This window comes from Micrasema longulum, unplaced genomic scaffold, assembly GCF_059751315.1.
Source record: "Micrasema longulum isolate JH-2025_06_02 unplaced genomic scaffold, ASM5975131v1 h1tg000214l, whole genome shotgun sequence".
Taxonomy (NCBI): Eukaryota; Metazoa; Arthropoda; class Insecta; order Trichoptera; family Brachycentridae; genus Micrasema; species Micrasema longulum.
This window is the reverse complement of record NW_028277419.1, coordinates 68,087-88,951: the sequence shown is the minus strand read 5'-3', so window position 1 is coordinate 88,951 and position 20,865 is coordinate 68,087. Positions and strand designations below refer to the sequence as shown.

The 20,865-nt window shown below is 30.4% G+C and overlaps 2 protein-coding genes and 3 non-coding genes across 5 annotated transcripts; 3 read left to right on the top strand and 2 right to left on the bottom strand.

Annotated features, from left to right (window-relative positions):
* Positions 1-2,324: 2,324 nt before the first annotated feature.
* LOC148283656 (uncharacterized) lies at positions 2,325-6,332 on the bottom strand. The gene is made up of 6 exons (XM_088243473.1): positions 6,248-6,332; positions 5,935-6,174; positions 5,758-5,860; positions 5,584-5,690; positions 3,789-3,893; positions 2,325-2,824 (listed from the first exon to the last, which is right to left on the bottom strand). Exons 1-6 carry the CDS (start codon positions 6,326-6,328, stop codon positions 2,726-2,728), a joined length of 735 nt encoding a protein of 244 aa, XP_088099599.1. The 5' UTR covers positions 6,329-6,332; the 3' UTR covers positions 2,325-2,725.
* Positions 6,333-7,898: 1,566 nt separating this feature from the next.
* Mipp2 (Multiple inositol polyphosphate phosphatase 2) lies at positions 7,899-20,094 on the top strand. Its single transcript, XM_088243467.1, has 9 exons — positions 7,899-8,387; positions 8,696-8,830; positions 11,066-11,244; positions 13,256-13,381; positions 14,042-14,192; positions 17,784-17,884; positions 18,001-18,110; positions 19,288-19,473; positions 19,761-20,094. The coding sequence occupies exons 1-9, from the start codon at positions 8,240-8,242 to the stop codon at positions 19,930-19,932; spliced, it is 1,308 nt and encodes a 435-aa protein (XP_088099593.1). The 5' UTR covers positions 7,899-8,239; the 3' UTR covers positions 19,933-20,094.
* Positions 16,577-16,649, bottom strand: TRNAN-GUU (transfer RNA asparagine (anticodon GUU)). Its single transcript has one exon. It is a non-coding gene; the product is annotated as a tRNA-Asn (tRNA).
* On the top strand, positions 19,099-19,170 carry TRNAE-UUC (transfer RNA glutamic acid (anticodon UUC)). Its single transcript has one exon. It is a non-coding gene; the product is annotated as a tRNA-Glu (tRNA).
* On the top strand, positions 19,615-19,687 carry TRNAV-AAC (transfer RNA valine (anticodon AAC)). The gene has a single exon. It is a non-coding gene; the product is annotated as a tRNA-Val (tRNA).
* Positions 20,095-20,865: the final 771 nt, after the last annotated feature.

The following is a 20,865-nucleotide window of genomic DNA, read 5'->3' as shown; positions in this document are numbered from 1 at the left end:
ATAAACTTATTGTAAAAAGGTTTAAAATTTTCCAATGAAGAAATGGAAAACTTTAAAATGTTTCAAATAAATTATATCTTTAATGTTCTTGGTAAATTTTGATATAAAATGTGGTATTATAGAATGTTTATATAAGTTCTTAAGGTGTTATCAACATAATTTAATAAAGCATAAATAAAAAGTCTGAGGTTCAAATCTACTGAATAGATAATACACACCAATATATATGTGTTCAAATCAAATGCCGAATGATAATACCAGTAATTTACAAGCACAATTATTTACAACTGGTTAAAAATAACCCGGAAATAAAAATATTTGGTTATATAGTAATAATCTAGATACGCTGCGATTGCACTGCCAATGCAGTGCCCTATGGACCGCTGAGTGAGGATAGATAAATTACGATGATTATGACGAATGGAAATATTTCCTTCTATCGAAAAAATCTAGTAATCATAAGTACTTATGCAAAAAAGTTCTAATCAAATACTGACATTAATTTGTTGGCGGAAGGAGGTAAGTTATGAAAAAAAACATTCTTTGATATGTGTTTGATAATATTTTTTATTTGCGTGAAATGGTACAATATTGTATTTTTACATATTATTATGAAAAATTTAACGAAATCATAAAGCAGTTGACTTTTTTTTAAAGGCAATAAACTTTCAAGAAAAAGAAAACGTTGCATGACTTTTTTAAATAACGAAATGATTTACAACTAATACAGTTTAAATAAAAATTGACATTTTAATCAATTAACTTAAAATCTTTGAATAAAAACTAAATATGTTTCGCTTACTATTTAACTTAAATAGGTATTATTAAAATCAAACAAAACTTAAAAGTACCTTTACGAAGTAAATATTTGTTTTTAATCTATGAGTTTTTTAAAGTTTTTATTGTCCTTTTGGTCAAAGATGCAAGAATTATTTTTTATAAAAAAAAAATAGACTCCCAAACGAAACAAATAGATATAGAATAAATAAGTTTTAAATAAAGTATATTAAAATAGAAGAAATCAGAATATATTTATGCGATACCAGCTTTAACCAGGGAGTAATTTTTCAAGAATTTTCCCTATAAAATGATATTATCTTACGGGATAAAAAGTAGACTGCATCGATTGCCGGTCTTTCAACTGTCGCTATGCAAAAAATACGACGGTCCGTTAGTCTTTTATGGCGACGAATCATCGTTATTCTGTTTTGATAATAATTAATTCTCTAGTGAGGACTTCTCAGCTCTCCGGCTATCCCTTTGCGAAAAATCACGTAGATCAGTATTTCCGTTGCGACGTGAATAAAACACAGGCAAGCAGACAAACGCACTGTCACATTCATAATATTAAGTATAGATGTAAAAAAATTAAATACTCCAGTGAGGACTCTCAAATCAATTTCACATTTTTATCATATCGTCGGCGGAAATTTGAAATGCTGTAAGTGTAAGTTGTTCAAGAGAGGAAAATCAAAATTTTATAAAAATCATATTTCATGTTTTTGTCAATTATTAATACCAAATTTCATTCAACATATAAATATTGCTGAACTAAAATTTATATTTACATATTATTAACAGAATACATTTTTTAAAACTTTAATTTATTTAATATTTTTTATTTTATTTACATTATCGAACATTACATTGAATTTTTTAATGCAATATAAAGTACATTTATAAATAATACATAAAAAGGATCGAAAATGTCGAACGAAATTTTTTTAAATACCTAGATTATAAAAACAATAAAACGCTTTGTACTTACAGCCAATTTGCCAAACAAAATAGATTTTTTACCCTTGAAAATAGACGCACTGTATCTGAATTATGCTATTTACATAAATTATTAAATAATAAAGTAGACTCTTTTAACCTACTCTCCAAAATTAATCTTAATGTCCCCTTTCGCGTGACAAGAAATAAGTATTTATTCCATCTGCCTGTCTGTAGCAATAACTATGCACAACACTGTTTCCTCTATCGTTCTTGCTCTATGTTTTTTTTCATCTATTGATATATTTTACATGCCCCTTAATTTATTTTAAAATAAATTAAGACTTATTATTTCTGGCTGGGATACGATCCCACTTACTATTTAATGATGCACACACCTGAACACTTACTCCCACACTAATACACATAAACACACATCTACACTTACTCATACAAATACACATAAACACATCCTTTTGTTGTAACACAATTTAATAATATGTATGTTTTTTATTTAGAAACTCCACTGGTCTGTCTTTAAAGCGAATTTAAAAAATGTTATTATACCATTATCGACTGTTTGTTTCTTTAAAATAAATAAATATATCTTTTTTATATTTTTTTACACAAAACGAACAAAAACAAACCTCTGCCTTAAACAGTATTTAATTTGTCCCTTACCTATAGCATTTTAAATTTCCGTCTACGATACATACATAAAAATAAAAATTTAAACATGTCCCTTAATTACTCGGTTTCTTGAAACTCATAGGCATTTTTATCAAAAAGGCTTTCTTTTTGCGGGCTTTTCGACGTTTATATTATGAGACGTAAAATACACTTGCAATGGTTTGCAATTATTATTATTTTAGTTGTTATTTGAGTTACTTTGCTTGCCCACTCCTTAGGGCATAAGTCTGTAAGGTCCTGAAGCTTGCGGAGTTTGCCGCTTACGTTGATCTGAAGATGCGGAGAACTGGTTTCAAGCGAAATGCGTCTCTGGGTGGTTTTAAACATTTGATGAGGCGTTCCAAGTATTATTTCGAAAAACGTTTGGCGGGACAACATTAGTGCGGGGTAAATTTTTTTGTTCCAGTATGACGATTTTCTGAAAATATTTTATCATAATATCGTCGGTGATACTGCAATATCGCGTTTAAATTAATTGATTTTATATACAGGCGATCTGAAAAAACCTTACGTTAATACATATTACGATTTTAATCAATCAAAAATACCGTTGAAGTAATAAGAGAACCATAAGTATTTAGAATAAAAATTACAATATTTTTTTAACTGACAGTTAACACAAAAAAACAGGTTACATATGTTTTAAGGGAGAAACATGCAGGGGGTAAAATATGGATTAGAATATGGACTGAGGTGGGAGGATGGAATAAACAAAGATGAAGCACAGCTTCTAAGAGTTGCAAATTGAAAAATGACTGTTGAGGACTGGTGGAGTTGGAGGCAAAAGTTGAAGAGGCCAAGGGTATGAGAAGAAAGTGCTTACACTATTAATTTTTTTGAAGTTACAAAACTGAAACCCAGCGTCGCAGCTAGGGTCATGAGAGCCCCTGGCAGGATTCGAATTTTGCGCTCTCCCAAGACTTGTTTTCTAGGAAGAGAAAGAGAAAAAAAGGCTGCGGGTCTACAAAGTGTGCCCCTCAAAGGGTTGGGCCCCTAGCAGCCGTCTACCTGGCCAGCTCCTAGCTACGACGTTGCTGAAACCTTTAAAGAATCTGAACACTCTGTAAAATGCCTAGACTTCCTTATTATTTTCTCTAAAATATTTCATCTCAATAACACCCAAGGGCAGTGATGGCGAACCTTTTTGAGAAGTGGGTCAAATATTGTTCACTGTTGTTTTTAGTATTAGCTTGTGGGTAACTAAGTCAGTGGAGTCACTTGGAAAAAAAGTTTATATAAATCAACGCGTAGGTCATTTAGAGAGCCAGGATGGGTCAGTGTCGGACCTGCGGGCCATAGGTTCGCCATCACTGCCCTAGAAGGTAAAATCCAGTCCTTATCTATAAACATTTGAAAAAACTCCTATATTTTTTCATACATACATTTTTGTATCTTTCAGTCATTGCGCGAGCATCATCCTTGAGGCACATATATTGCGCATGCGCACGTTGTAATTTTTCTTCATAATCCAACATAAGTTTATTAATCTAAAATGGCGAAAAAATATTTTTTTTTACTGTCGTGTTTTGAAATTATCATCACTCTTGGATATGAGTTATCAATGAATAATAATTTATAATTAATTTTAAAACGGCCTTACCGCTTTTACTCGTACCACATGGTTTAGGTAAAAATAGTATATTTTTAGTAACGATATTTTTTTTTATTATTATTTAATTACGCATGTACGCCCAAGGCGTTTAGAAAAACAATTTGAGTTCGAACATATTTATAAATATTTTTGTAAAAAAACAACACAATATTTTTTCAAAAGATGTGTAAGAACCAAAAAAGCATACTGTAATAAAAAAGTAAAACTCAACGTTACATAAAATAATGAAAACGCATTATTGGTTATGTACAAACTAAATACAATTTTTTTTTTTTTTTTAAACTGTCTACAAAAAGAAAAAAAGATGTTTGTTTCCAAAATAAAAAAACGACAAAAACTGTATGGAATTAAAGCATTTTAATTACAGTAAGATTATAAAATTTTGTAAGGATATATACTCTTTAAAAATAGACAAAATATTGTATGAAAATTAACAGTATATAAGTTTATATATTTATACATATAAATAAATAAATAAATAAATACGAGTCACGATAAATTTAAACCTTAGAGTACCCAATAACCTAATTTGGGGTTAAGACGCTTATTAATAATACAAACTAATATTGCTCACCTCATCACATTTTTTTTAATGAGGAACTTCAGCCCTACGGGAAATTGGATACAAAAAAAGTTTTCTTATGCGGGGTAAAAATTAGAGCATTAAATAGTAAGACAAAGTTTCTTGAAAATGTACAGAAAAAACAATAAAAAATATTTTGATAAAAACGCACTACTTTAAATGACGTCACTGGTTCATGTGAATCAACCTATGATCTGAGAGCCATGGAAAATTTCCGGTCTGCTTGTCGCTTCTGGACCAATAGGAAGAACTGAATGGGAATAAGCGAAAATGAACCTCTGACGTTACACGCGGAGTTATTTCAGAAATACAAAACTTTGAAAAATCGTAGCGCCGATAATACGATATATAAAAATTAAAAAAAAAAAAAAATTGACTTAGTTTAACAGTCTATTAACAAATTTTTTTTTTAAAAAAACCACTGAACTTCCTCATTTAGCTAACGGATTGAGTTCAGTATTGTAGCTCTGTCATAACTTTCATCTACTGTGCTTGAAAACGGTTACAGTTATTGTTTTTTTAAATAAAATATGTTATTAAATTAAAAATAAAAACAAAGAGCAGCTAAAACGCTCTCTTTTATTTTATTTTATTCTTATTAAATTTATTTATACCAATTTTATTTTTATTAATTTTATTATATTTTATTTTATTTTACTTTACATTATCTTTTTATAATTTATTTATTTCATTTTATTTAAAATTTAATTAATTATTTGTACTATGATAATGACTGTAAAACACAAAATTATAATTAGTATATGTGGAATATGACAATTTATTATCGCAATAGTTCAGAGCAATCTATTTTATGTTAAAATATTATTGTCCAAAATTATTAGTTTATTGGCAGTAACAAATTTAATACAGACAGTACTGGTCAGCACATTTACCAACCATTTAAAAGGTATCTAAAATAGCTTAAAAATTTAATTAAAAATGATGTATAAAAAAAAGTTATGTATTAATTGTTGAATTTTACCATTTCATCTTTCACTACGAACAACTGTAATTTTTCTTCTTCCTGTCTTCTAACGTTACAAATTGCCTCAGAAGTTACAATAGTCAATTCATTTTTCAAATTTTTCACTAGAAGAAATTGCGACATTCAAAAAATTAAAAATTTCAAAACATAATGAAAACAAAAATATCTTACCTTCAGTAATATGTTCAACTTTGAATAATTCAAGTTTTTTATTAAAGTCATCTTCTAGCGCCGTTTCATCTACTTTGTGAAGATTTACGAATTCATTTTTTCCCTAAAATATAAAACAACACTGTTAAAAATATAACTTTGACAGATGTCAACAAAATTAAAAGTGTGGAAATTTACTTGTTCTAAATCGAAAATGCGTTTTTCTCTTGCTGCTATATCGTTTTTATAATGTTTAATGTCATTTTTTATTGCAACAAGTTTGGAAATAGCTGTTTGTTGCTCGGTTATAAGTTTCTTTGATTCTGTCAAATTAGTTTGTAGCGTATCGACAGTTAATCGTATATTTTTCAATTCATCATTCACTCTTCCAATTTGTTTTTTTAACTCTTGGCGATCATTACAGCAAGTCAAATAGTTCTAAAATAAACATTGATTGTACCGTCACAAACACATATAAAGTAAGTTAACATTATAAATTTAAAATTAATACTTCTTTCATAAAAGATATTTCTTTTATAGCTTTATAAATATCACAGTCTACAGATTGCGCTTTTGAAGGATTGCTCTCCATTTTGAATTACGGCAATTCTGGATAAATTAGAAAATATTTACCATAGAGATATTTCGAAAATAAAACGGCCTCTAAATATTACGAAAAGATGAAAATAAATTTTAGCTATCTAGATAGTCTATGGCAATATGTAATAGGGTTGTGCCGTATAATACTTATATCGAATAACCGATATTTTAGTACATGGGACCTAAGTGTGATGTAAATAAAAGTTTCTTTTTTTATTTTTTTTTTATTTTATATTTATTTGGTGTATCCCTGGATAACTACTCCAATATGATGGTAGTGGTATTTGTATAAAATTATATAATTTCATTATTCAAATATGGGAAACAGAAACCATGGCAGGTGATTGAAACTTTGTTGTTATATTTCTCTTGCATTAAAATGGAGATGCCATGAACTGTGATAACTACAGAGGCATAACACTGCTGGATACAATTTAAAAGGTATTTGCTGATTTTCTGTTGAAAAGACTTCTTCCAAATGTTCAAAATGTAGTAGAACAATACAAGAATGGCTTCAAACCAGATAGATTAACAATTGATCAAATATTTACTTTGAGTAAGATAGTGAAAAAAAAAATGCTGGAATATAACGTCAAGACCCACCTCATGTTTATAAACTTTAAAGTGGCCTATGAAAGTATCAAGAGATCGAAGTTATACTAGGTAATGACTGAATTGGGGATCCCTAAAAAGCTAATTTTAAATCAAAGTCTTAAACACCAAGCTTGATGAAAATTCAAAACAGCAAATCAGATAAACATATAGTATTAGTATTTAAAAGATTAATATAACGGAAAAAAGTTGATGCTGTCATCTTAAATGGAGTGTGGCGAGACGGTTTAATAAAAAATTAGAGGTACTTTGTGGCGAACCCAACATTACAGAATTCATAAAAATAAGAATATTACTGTGGTCGGGCCATATGCACAAATTAAATAATAATCGTACCTACACTTATATTTTTATACTACTCCGAAAGGCAGACCAAAATTAAGATGACTGGATGATGTGGAAAGTGAAATAAGAGCAATTGACTAAGCCTTGGCGAACTGGAGAAGAGCCGCAGGGTGCAGGGAAGAAAGAAAACATTCTGAGGGCCAGGGCCCACAACGGGCTGTAACGCTACTGATGATGATGATGATTAATTTGCTGTAAATTTTTTTTCACCATCAATTTTTTTTCACCATCAACGCAAGACAGTGGTTTCATAAATACGGAAGGTGTTTAATTATATTTGAAATGGAAAAAATGTCTAACATTAGGTATTTTATAATGACATATATCTGTGGTTTAGATCTAAAAGGGCCAATGTTAGATTTTATATTTTTCTTTCCCCAAATTCTGAAGTGGGTCGATGTCGACTATATATATTTTATTATTGTGTGTACATATATACATGTTGTAAGGTTTTTTAATAATATTTATTATCAAATACGTCCAACAGTTTATTATAAAGCCACAAAATGGCTCTCCTGTAGTATTATGATTTACGACATTGACATTTAAAGATCTAAGCCACAGATATATTATAATAAAATAAAAATACTACTGGGTACATCATCAATGAACAAATATTTTTCATAATAAATTTTAGTTTAGAGGCGTCTGCAATGACTACTGCTTTAATTTAAAAAAACTGAAACATTTAAATAAAGAAAAAAATAAACGAATACTTTCAATGAAATAAAACGTTTCGATAAGTTCGATTCATGTGACATTATTTTGAACATTTCTAAAACTGTGCCTGTTGCTTGTTTTTGTTTATGTTTACAGTATGACAGAATGACAGCTGACAGCCAATGACAGAAAGTCAGAATCGAACCAAAATCGGACAGCTCATTTGTTTATTTGTGTATTCGTTTATTAATTATTAATATTTTCTTAGGAAATTGCTAGTTTTATAATGAATAAATTCACAGTTATGCTTATTTTACTTGTGTACATATATAGGCTAGAATATGTGATTCCAGATAAAATTGAAGAGCATTTTGCTACAAAAACTCCATATCGATTAATCGCTAATGATGACTTAAATCTCGGTTTTTATCCAGGTGAGTCAACATGAAACCATATTTTAATGAAAGAGATCACTTAATTTCTAATGTCTTAAGTGTTCTTTTTAAGAATGACTTATCAAAAACTATGCAAACGAAATGAACTATTTCATAACCTTAAATGTTATATTAAAAAATCTAAACTTTAACCAGAACTAAACGTATGTCAAAATATATGTGTCAACTTTCATTGAAATGTAAATAGTATTATGTTTTAAGTGTTTTTCACACCTATTTTCTTTTAATTACCCATTTCACGTAATGTAAAATTTTACTTCTGTTTTATTATTAAAATGTGATTGTAGGTTGTGAAGTTAAAAAGATTTGGATGATGATAAGACATGGCACACGATATCCAAGTGCTAAGCAAATAAGAAGTATGAAAGAAAATCTACCTAGAATTAGAGATGAAATCATTGAAATGTATGACAAAGGAAGAGGTACGTTTTAATTCATTACGTATAATAAATTTTCATGAATCCCGAAGTCACATAATCTGTATTTGAAAACAATGAATAATCCTTTCGGCATTTAACCGAGTTGTGGCTCCGTGGTAGACTCGAACCCCACTCTACCACAACTTGATTCCCATTTTTCTATAGCGAGTTATTCACAGATTGTTGAAAATGGCACGCAATATTGAAATATTGGGGTAAATCATGAGAATGGAAATATTTTTTTTATTTTTTAAAATATAATTTTTCACTTTTCATTAATTGTACATTGAATTTATGAAGCCCTCCAGACCGTCACAATGTCTTTTAAACTTAGTTTCAATAATCTTATTTATCTTGAGCAAGCGAAGTACCATATATCCTGTATTATAAGATCCATGTTTTTTCCTATTTTGGTATCTGAATTCAGGTTGCATCTTACAATCTATGACGTCTTACAATCGCTATAAAATCCATTCACTGTCATCATTGATTGATGGCATCATTTGGTCTGGAAAGACAAAGCAAGTAGTCGAGTGACAGTAGCTATTCCCTAAGCACATTTGAGTTTGGATAGAAATTTTGTCCCTAATTCCCATTTAAAATGTCATCAAGAAACACTATGATACTTCGTTAAAAAATAAGATATTGTTTATGCGGAAGAGCATGGAAACAGAGTTTCAGGATGTAAATTAGACATAAATAAAAAGAACACTTGTCTTTGGACAATATTGATTGTATTCCTACATTTTCTTGCAAAGCAATAACCAAATGCTGTAGGGGTCTAAGGAAAAAAGATAATTTTTGAAAAGGTAGGATGAATTTTGTTTGTCTCTAAAGGGTGCATTTTACAACCGATGGCGTCTTATAATCGAAGAAATACGGTAAGTAGAAAACAGTAATGAGATTCATATTGCTTAAGAACTTCATAATATGTTTATGTACTTTATAATCGACATTGTTCAATGTTTAAATATTTAACACCATATTTGTAAATACAATGTCTAGTACAAATAAAGTAATTGTGACGCTAAAAAACAAATGTGGTTATCTCCACTGTAAATGGTACTGAGTAAATCGACTTTTTGTATGCAAGCCATCCATCCCTAGGTATATTCGAAAATTTTTATGTAAAATCTATTAAACAACTTTATGTAAAAGCTCTGTTACTATACGCACACAAACATTATTCTCCACCTCCCATAACTCCTTCCACAAATACAAGAGTTACTAGATGCTCCACCCTGATGCTTTAAATAAAAATAATAATTAATACAAAAAGGTCAAAGAGGATTGGCCTACTACTCGGTTAAAGTGTACAATCTACTTCTATTATCCATAAGGACAATCAGTAAGTACCCACAATCTAAAAATTGCTATTAAAAAATGGATAGTGGAGGTGGGTTGCGCACAAATCGATGAGTGGATCAAGCCAAATAGGTAAAATGTGTGTACTGTTTATGAAATTTGGTCTATATAAATTGGTTATGTTTTTTATGATTATTTTAGTTCATATTGTTTATTATGTTAATGATAATTAGGTTAATTAGATAAATTACGTTTTTTTTTTATTATTACTTTGTTAACTTTGTTAAACAGCTAATTTAAGTAATGTTTCACATTTTGTAAAATGTTTCCCTCGGCACGGGACAGTGAGGGAACATTATTCAGTATAAAAAAAAGAATACAAACATTGTAAAAGTATAAATAAATAAAAACATAACAGTATGAGTCTTCTTAGCAGAAATAAAGGTGATGGCTATATTTAAACTGAATATTTGTAAAACAACATCAGCAGTCATATTTACCAAAAATCTTAAAATTAAAGGTGGCTGGAGAGCCACATTTGTTTTTTTGGTGTCACAATTATGCTTATCAAGTTAGGGCCGAACAGTGTAAATTTCTTTTAATTTTAAAAATAATTCAATCTAGTACTTCAATATCCATATTCGAATTTGAATTATTATTCTAATCATTATCTAGTCTCTAGCCTGGACTCCAGTCCATAATTAATTTGTTTTTTAATATTTTAATTTTTATTAAAAAATTTGCCCAAATATTTCGATTTTGAGAGCCATTTTATACGAGTTAATAACTTACTTCAAGAAAATGGGAATTAAGTTGTGGTAAACCGTGGTTCGAACCTCGATCCTTTGATCCATGAGTTCATGTCACACGCCACAATACCACAACCTATTTAATTTTTGACCCAGTATTTGTCATGCAAATTTCATTGTCTAGGTTACTTGACTACTCAAGAACTTCATGACTTAAAAGATTGGTTTCCAATGGATGTCAAAGAATCAGAAGAAAAGAACTTGGTTGACGAAGGGGGAGATGAAATGTGTCTCCTAGCAAAAAGGACTCGAAAACGATTTGCCGATATAATTCCTGAAAAGTTTAATAACAAAACCATCAAGGTAAGCAATAAAAAAATAATGCTTTATTTTTCACCTTCCATGATATGTGTACTATCAACAAAACAATTCATTTTACATAATACAACCCACAAAAATATGTTCAATTATGTTTGACATGATTCAGCATTTTATATAAATTTAATTAAAGAATTGGAAATCCATATGAGATACAGATAAGACTGCTACTTATGTGAATTGCAGAATTAAGTAAAAATTTAAACATTAATAAATAAGTATAGAAATATTGCATATTTAAATATTGTGTTGTCATGTGCAAATGTTTAGACTCTTAGTCAAAATACTTGATATTTCATAATTGTTCTTATATTTGTGTAGTCTTGGGATAGGGGAGTACATAAGCATTTCACAAAGAAGTTAATAAGAATCCATTATGCAAAATCAAAGTATTTCCACAGTACGCAGTCACTCGCTGTGCAATTTTGTGTAAACATAACTCTTGCAGGATCTTATTTCTGCTGCAGAAAATTTATGAACTATTATAAATTGTTTTAATGCAAAAAAAATACAATTCTTAGCTCTATACTAGTTTTAGAACTCACAACAAACGGTAAAGTTGTATGAGTCGATAAAAAATAAGATAGAGCACTGCTGTTCTTTTGGCATAGAAAACTGTAATACTGAAGTCGAAAATCGTGACAATGTCATAACCAATCCAAAACTAGTAATTAAATAAAAATCAGTTGTAATGACTGTTTTCACTGTTTTCGCTGTTGTTTGGAAAATACATTTTTTAGACTATTTTAAAAAAAAATGCCTATAAAGTGTTTACTAGTAGAAAAAATAACCATTAGGTGAAGAATGTTGAGCATTACAAAAGTTCTTTAGTGAAAATGTTCGTTCTAAATAATATTGGTTTTTATTAACACCATAGACATTCAATGGATGTTTTCCAAAAGTCAGAGAGTACATGTCAAGAATACCATACAGCCGAACTTGGTTATTACAAGAAAGATGGGACCAACTGAATTTCCTATACCAGAGAAAGGTTTTTTTGAAGTCCAATCACTATTGCATAATGTTACATAGTTAACAAATAAATATACGTAAACTTCATACAGATAATTAAAAAATATATAATAAATGCTTACAAACACACTACTTTCTGAGTTTAAAATGGAGGTAAATAAACATTCTCATTTTTCCACAATATTTACGCTGTGGATAAGAAGATTTTTTCCACACCTCAAGATTTTTTACGCCACATTTTATTTCACAAATAATTGCCGCTTTTTTACGAATTGAAAAAACACTTCTTCTTGTTAGCAGACATATTGATAATTCAAGGGATAGTTTCTAACTGATCTGACATCGCCGACTCGTAAGTGTTTATTATGCATTGACCATAGAACATTAAAAATAAACTGAAAAACATTGTAAAAACCTCCGAAATAAGGATGTCTTTCATATACTACAAAAGAATTTGTAAATTGTAATGTGGTGCCGAGTCAGTACTTACTGGGTTCACAAAGCTTGGATTTTATATACGCAATTTCAACCATGTGTAATATATTTTCAATGTTGTCGGCGAAAATATCAATAAGGTACTTAGACACTTACATAGTGTCATAAACGTTATCCAATCCTGATGCCTAGCGGCATCAGTCCTAAGGAAGCCACCCGTTTAGATTTTATTATTCAGGTTCTTATTTTAAAAATTGTGATTTTAAACAATTCAAGACTTTTCGCTCTACTGTTGGAAATATTTTTGTTTACTATGTCTGAGATGTAGCTCATTACAAAAGTGAATAAATGTATGGAGAAAATCATAAACTAAAATGAATGTTTCCTCGTTACATTCGAGATCTCGCTATTTCCGTTATTCCAAGTTCGACTGTATTAAATTAGTAACACTTATTTTACTAATATAATGTTATCGGTAATTTTCAGTAATTCCACATACATAGTATAATGTTTAATCCATGCACAGTTCAGAAGGAACTTCTTCTTACAACAATTAGTCAATAATTTTGAAATTTTCTATGTTTTGTAGCTTAGGCATACTTCCACAGAAAGAGCAAATGAAAGCGCCAAACATTTTGCTCGCGGATTGTTTGGAGAAGATGCTAAGAATATTGTGACTTTGCCTGCTTTGCAACAACGAGACCCAGTGTTAAGGGTAAGAATAAAGATTATTTTATATACCTGAATTTTATTCAAAACCAACACCACATTTTATTTTTGTTACAATATCCACTAATATTTAAACACAGAACTTCTTTCTCTGTATTTGCATATCATAGGTTTGATAAAACTCCTTAAGAACTATATTATAATACTGAGATGGTTGATTTCAATGTGCTCTTTCACTGGCAGATGTCTTAGTGTAACGGTTAAGATGCTTATCCTTACGCACGAGAGATCCCGGTTCGATTCCCAGTGAGATTAGTGCTGTGTGCTGTAATTTACCAGATTTTTTAACCTGTTGTGATGACAAAAAAAACAATGTTTTTTTTTTTTAAATGAACATTGTTATGTGATATTCATTGAATATATTTATATATTTAATATACTTACGTAAATACTATTCTTTATTAAAAATTTAAATTATTTACCGATGTAGAATAATTGGAGGTGAATTTTAGCTCAGAACCTACATTATATAATAATTTTAATATATTATGCAAAATCAAAATGGGTATTAAATCATATAAATATTTATTTATAATGAGATGTTGCAACGCAAAAGTTTCAGAAAATATAATGAATTGTAAAATGGTATACCATAATTATATGTCTTCATATTATATGGTTTTTAATAATTATTTTCTTTTTGTAGTTTTACAAAAAATGTGCATCCTGGCGTGAAATGGTGAAAAATAACAACCAAACTTTTAAAGAATTAGAGTTGTATTTAAAAAGTAAAGAAATGAAAACCGCACTCGTGAGTGTATCCAAAAAATTAGGATTATCCAAAATTTTAAACTATGGTAAGTTTTGTAGAAATATTCATTGCGTAATAGTGTTTTTTATTTTTTTTTTTATATAAGTAAGTTAGTGTCAATTTTGCCAACAAAGTTTTATATTTATTTATTCTTTTACAATTTTTGTATTAATTATTATGCATTCAGTTTTAACCAAAAAACACATTTAAAAAAAAACTGTTTCTGGACTTTGTAACCACTATATATTGGGTTAATGCAAAAGTTATGACCGTTTTTTATGATCCTATGTAAAAATTTTTTTTCTTTAGAAATGATAAATAGTATCTTCTTTTAAATGATTCCAATGTATAAATGATGCTTTCCCTCTACTTTCTATTCAGTTATGGCCTGGCCAGAGTACATTTTTTCAAAGCGTCGGTCGATAAAGTGCATTTAGGTCATTGTTTACTTTATGAATTCCGTAAAGACAATACCGCGAGTGTGACAACCAAAAACATTTGCGATGTGTCTGGAGCAGATGTCATCAAAGTTCAACAGGTACGAAGATGGTTTGCAAAATTTCCACCTGGGGATTTTTCACTAATTGATAAACCACGTACCGGGTGCCCATTGAAGTCTGATGACGACCAGTTAAAAGTCATAATTGACACCAATCCATGTCTATCCACCAGGCAGATCGTGTCGATGATATGAGTCAACCAAACAACCGTATTAAGACATTTGAAGCGTATGGGGATGGTTTCGCGGTACGACATTTGGATACAATGGATACCTCATCAATTGTCGGCTGCCAATTTATTGGATCATGTTTCAACGTGCGTTTCTTTGAGTGCAAGACAAAAACATGAACCTTTTTTGCATCGTTTGGTAACGGAAGATGAGAAATGGGTTGTATATAACAACGTGACAAGAAAAAGACATTGGGCTATACCTGGACAAGCCCCATTAACAAATTTGAAGGCCGAATTCATAAAGTAAACGATGACGTAAATGCACTTTATCGATTGACATTTTGAAAAAATACAAGGGCTCTTCACTGTACTCTGACCAGGCCAAAACTGAATAGAAAGTAAAGGGAAAGCATCCTTTATACAATGGAATCATTAAAAAGAAGATACTATTCATAATTTCTGGAGAAATTTTTTTTTTACCTAGGATCATAAAAAACGGTCATAACTTTTGCATCAACCTAAGAGAATATGTTTTAACTAGCTTAAACACCTGTTATGTTTTGTAAGGATATTTATGTTGTAAATTATGTATTTTTATATACTGAAATTATTTAAAAAATATACCGAAATGATTTTAAAAAATTGGTTTTAAGAAATTTAACTGCCAAAACATTTATTTGTAAACTGCAAAATGATATTTATGTGTGCTGTAAAAAAAAGCAAATACAAATGGAAAAAATATGTTTATAAAACAAACAAAAAAACAATAATAGGACTCTAGCACAAAATTGCTAAATGACTCAATTAATTCATCATCATTATTCCGTTTCCGCACCTAATGGTGCATGGGGCACTGCATTAGTACACCAATCGCAGCGCATCTTGATCGTTTTTGTTGCATGAAGGTAAGGTGATTGATCAGTCTTACACTTTAGGTACCAGTCTAGGGACTATGAAATATTCTAGTGTAAAAACACCCTTTTAAATAGTATTTCATATCAACCATATCGGGAATCGAACCCAAATCCTCTTACATGGTAGGCAAATGCGCTGACCATTACACCACGAGGTGTAATAAAAGCCCTTCTTTAAATCTTGATATTGAACATCAAAAGTATCAAAAAAGCTAAATTCATTGCCAAGTTTATGTAGTCACTGAATATTATAATTAGTATTTGAATTAATAGATTTGTTAATATAAAATAGGGCTGCCTGTGCTGTTTGTCTTGTACAAGTTTTACATTTGCAAGTGAGACATATTAAAAATGCATAAAATATGGTATTTCAATACCTAGGTAGTTAGTTGTCTTAGAGTACTGCCGTAGAGCCGCCTATACGAACAAAAATCATTCTAGGATTATCAATCACAAAGTTAGCTATAGTTAACAGCAAATAATGGGTCATAGGTACTCAGGTCGAGAATCACAAGCACAAAAAAAAAACGTTTAACCAAAAACAGAACAAAAAATTTGCAACGCTTTTATTCTATGCAATAAAGCGAAATGCCTTTTCTACAGCTGCAGCGCGTTATTACTCTGAGGTATTTGCCTCCCTTGCATCTCTTTCTCCCATAAACATTTGCATGTATATCCTAATTTGCTATCCTTTTTTTTTAATTGTTGAGTGCAATGCTATATTTGCTTCGACTGGGAGGCATTTACTAAGGAAGTAATGTGTCTATTTATTAGACGTCAGTGATTAAAACTTTTTGTTCTTCAAAATCTAAAGAAAAAAAAAAATGTATTAAAAAAAAAACACCGCCCCCGGGTGGGCTCGAACCACCAACCTTTCGGTTAACAGCCGAACGCGCTGCCCATTGCGCCACGGAGGCCACGAGCACCGCCGCCGTAATAATGGAAAAAAAAATATGACGCACGAAAAACATGATTCGCAAAATGTCGTGTCAAGTATGTGTAAAACCACCAAATTATAATAATCAGTGCAGGTACCTAAATTTCCTGATAATATTTGTGTTTTTCGTATTTGTTTTTCAGCGCCATTTTTAAATAACCTGGGCCACGATTACAATGGGAAGTTACCAGAGTTATCTTCGACTGTCAATAAAGAATAATCGATATTTGCGTACGAAAATGAGCATATTTGTAAAAAAAATTAAAGTATCTTCATCGGTAACCTATAATTGAACATGTGTAAAAGAAAAAATGTACTTATAGACTTATACATATTCTGTTTTTCATACAGAAAATTTAATTTTACTTTGTGGATAAAATTGAAGATAAATGTTAACTTCCCATTGTAATCGGGGCTCAGGCCATTAGTCTTCTTTGCGGTAATGCAATGATACCACACGTTATTGTTATACAATTTAAAATGAATAAATTAATTATATTTTAATATTTCGTTGACTAAACTTGTTGGTTGCGATGTATTTACATACTAAAAACAAAAATTTATATTGATGCAAAGAAAAAAACACAAAACTTAAATCGCAACCTAGTGAGAGATGCCCGTGCACCGTGCCACAACCACGCCTTTTTCATCTCTCTTTATGTTTTACTTATTATTATCACACAAAACGTTGTACCAAACCCATCACAGTAAAGTTATTAAATTTGTTGGTTGGTATTTATAGAAAATCGTTTGAAGTCGAAAGAAAAAAAAATACATAGCAGAACGTGGTTTCGATCCACGGACCTCTGGGTTATGGGCCCAGCACGCTTTCGCTGCGCCACTCTGCTTCCGCCCCTCCGTGCGAAATACTTATTCATAAGGGTGAAAAAATTTAATATGAAATTTTTTTCATGAAATATTACGATTTAAAAAAATTCTTTCTTCGGCTTTTCGGCACACATATGTACATAGGTATTCCGTATTTACTCCCTGGATTATCGCTGTAATTCGTTTATCAGTGCAGTACCCTATGCACCATCGAGTGCGTATGAACGGAACGAACAAATCCAACAAGTTTAATCAAATATGTAAACCATTTTGTCCCTGTTTTCAGATTATGGGAAACTTATATTTCAAACATGTGCTTTTGAAACGGCTGCAAACAAGAGTAAAATTTCACCATGGTGTTCAGCTTTCACGGAAGAATCAATTGAGGTGATATAAACCCAAATATTTATAAAATTTTCACCTGAACTAACTTTCGAAATCGATTCTGTTTTAGATTAGTTGTGCATTGTGTTTACCTTTATTCATGATAATATTATTTTTAGCCATTTGAATATGCTGAGGATCTCAAGCAGTATTGGATGAATGGACATGAACACGAAATAACGAAGAAATTGCCCTGTAAGGTTATCGAAGATATCGTGTCGTTTTTCGAGTAAGTCTTCATTTTATCGGCAATTTTATTTCATGTCTTACGCTTCAGAACGTTTTATTCCGACTTATGACAGTCTTCCTTGTTTTCGGCGTCCATCAACATTCGCATCGTAAATCTTTTTAGCTGTTCTTTCGCTGTTCAAAGTCATTTATAGATTTTGACGATAATACTTGTCACAGCTTTGTATAATCATGCGATGATATTTCTTCACAGAGTATAGAACATCTGTTATTTCAGTGCCCATTTTTCAGTTTGCAACGCCATAATCTTGAAGCAGAATGCAGGAAAGATGGAATATCCTTAACAGATATCCACACTGTAGTTAAAAGTAGTTATCACGCGCCATTGTTCTTGAACTTTGCAACAATGGTGATTGGACTCATAAAGGTAATAAACCAAAATCAGTGATCGAACATCCCATTTCCAAGACAAACAAAAACTTTTTTTTTCCGAGTACCTTAGCCTTGTACATGACACGTAAGGATACAGGGGTCCAAATATATATAAAAAATTTATTTTTTTAATCAGCAAATCTCGACATTATTTGTAGACAGTTTTACAACATCGCATTTCGACAACATTCAGCCTACTCTTGTTTTTCAAGTTCCATATTTCGCTTCCGTACGTATGGGTCGGCACCAGGACTCCATTGTGAACTGCTGATTTTGCCATTTGCCACAAACGTTTTTCTGCCATGGTAGATATTACTTTCATTGTATTTCCATCCCTAGTAAACATACTTCGCAGATAGGTATACTAGTTGACACGCATCATGTGCATGTAGGAAAATTCAACATTAATTAGTTGGGCCGTTTTACAGTTTTATTTTTGGGAGAATAGGAACTTGACAATCATTTTATAATATGTTTATTATATCAGTGCTTATCTAGGTAAATTCTGTATTTATTTTTCATAATCAAAGTAATTAATTTTAGTATTACGTACCTATTTTCGATGATAGGTATTAAAATCGTCTTGGATATACGTCTCCCATATGGTCTAGTGGCTAGGATACCTGGCTTTCACCCAGGAGGCTCGGGTTCGATTCCCGGTATGGGAAATATTTTTTGGTTCTTAAATATTTTTGTGACTAATATTTAGTTATTTTTAAATTATAACTAACGTCTTTCGATATAATATGACAAGAATAAAAAATATTTTAATATATTTTTTCAAGTACACCTGCAGGACATCTATCGGCGTTTCACTTTACTCATTCCGGAACTGTGTTGAAAACGTTGGCATTCTTTGGACTTTTCAAACCGAAATCTCCACTACTCCACAGTATCCGAGACCCGAACCGCGCGTGGCGGTCCTCGCGTATTGATGCTTTTGGATCAAACTTGGCATTCTTATTGTACAGGTTAGTGCTATAAATTATTGTTTTTAAAAATATGTACTTCTGATCACTTTGGTTCTCTTCTAAATTAAAGGGGATTTCGTGACTATTTTTATTATACGTAATAATTATTCATATTTATTTATTATGGAGGTCTCTTCATGTGTTTCCGTGGTGTAGTGGTTATCACATCCGCCTAACACGCGGAAGGCCCCCGGTTCGATCCCGGGCGGAAACATTGATTTTTGTTGTTTTTTTTTTTATGCTTCTCGTTTTATTATCCTACTTTAAGCTTTATTTGTTTTTTATAGATGCGGTTCTTCGAATAAATTCTTGACCCTCCATCAAGAAAGACCTGTTCGTTTTCCTGGATGCGAGGATTCAGATTTATGTCCTTTAGAAATATTAGAGGGAACGCAAATGAAAGAAGACTGTGATATAGAAAAAATATGCAAAATGCCTTTTTTTAAAAACGAACTTTAAAATGAATGTTACCATAAATCTTGAAATCATAATGAACCCTATAAAAAATTTAAGTAGATACAATACATTTATAGATTATGGAATACATAACCTTAAATTATGACAAGTCAGTAAGACAATGCCCATTGACGATCTCAGAAGGTTTAGAACAAAAAAAACAAATGTTTCTTTTTTAAACCTCAAGTATGGACAAAATTGCTTACATTTTAATTTTTTCTTTTAGAGATAATATACCTAATGCGATTTATTAATAAAATTTTGTCTAGAGGTATCAGTGAAATCTTAGATTGTGTAATTAATCGTAACCAGGAAATACATATATTATTAACTAAACATAAATTCTTAGGTTTTTAAAAACCAATAAATTTCAATCAACCATACTCCCTGGTTTTAAACATGCCAAATTGACTAATGTTCTTATTACAATAAATTGGGTAAATTTCTTGACAACCATTAAGCATTTAAAATGTTAGCAGCACTTTTCTATTTTTTTTTCTATCAATTAGGCTCAACGAGGCTAAAGAACAAATTTTATTTAGGCTTAGAAATTGTATATATGATGTGCATTGCGCATGATAAAATAATATATTATTTTACATTTTGCCTTTTTCAACTTGATTTTTGCGTTTAAAATTATAAGTCCGTAATTAATTTATTACTTTTACATACATAAAAGAAATATTTGACCAATTAGCTACTGGCGTCTTTCATTCAATTTTATTAACTAGAAATTTATTTAAATCAATATGTTTTTAATGGATAATTAAAACTTTTTTCATTAGACATTTCTAAATTGAGAATTGAAAAAATACATGGGTTTTCCTAGCTTATATGGCTCTTTATTTTAATATTTAATCTTTACAATGTTTTATTATTGAAATACCTAGTATCTTCTAATTGATTTTTGTGAAAGCTGATTATCTCAAATCATTA

Coding starts and splice junctions, on each gene's coding strand:
- LOC148283656 (XM_088243473.1), bottom strand. CDS start 6,328: ATGGAGAGCAATCCTTCAAAAGCGCAATCTGTAGACTGTGATATTTAT. Junction 5,861..5,934: donor GCATTTTCGATTTAGAACAA/GTAAATTTCCAC, acceptor TTTATATTTTAG/GGAAAAAATGAATTCGTAAA. Junction 3,894..5,583: donor TCGTAGTGAAAGATGAAATG/GTAAAATTCAAC, acceptor TCGCCATTTTAG/ATTAATAAACTTATGTTGGA.
- Mipp2 (XM_088243467.1), top strand. CDS start 8,240: ATGAATAAATTCACAGTTATGCTTATTTTACTTGTGTACATATATAGG. Junction 18,111..19,287: donor GATATCGTGTCGTTTTTCGA/GTAAGTCTTCAT, acceptor TATTTTTTCAAG/TACACCTGCAGGACATCTAT. Junction 19,474..19,760: donor TTGGCATTCTTATTGTACAG/GTTAGTGCTATA, acceptor TGTTTTTTATAG/ATGCGGTTCTTCGAATAAAT.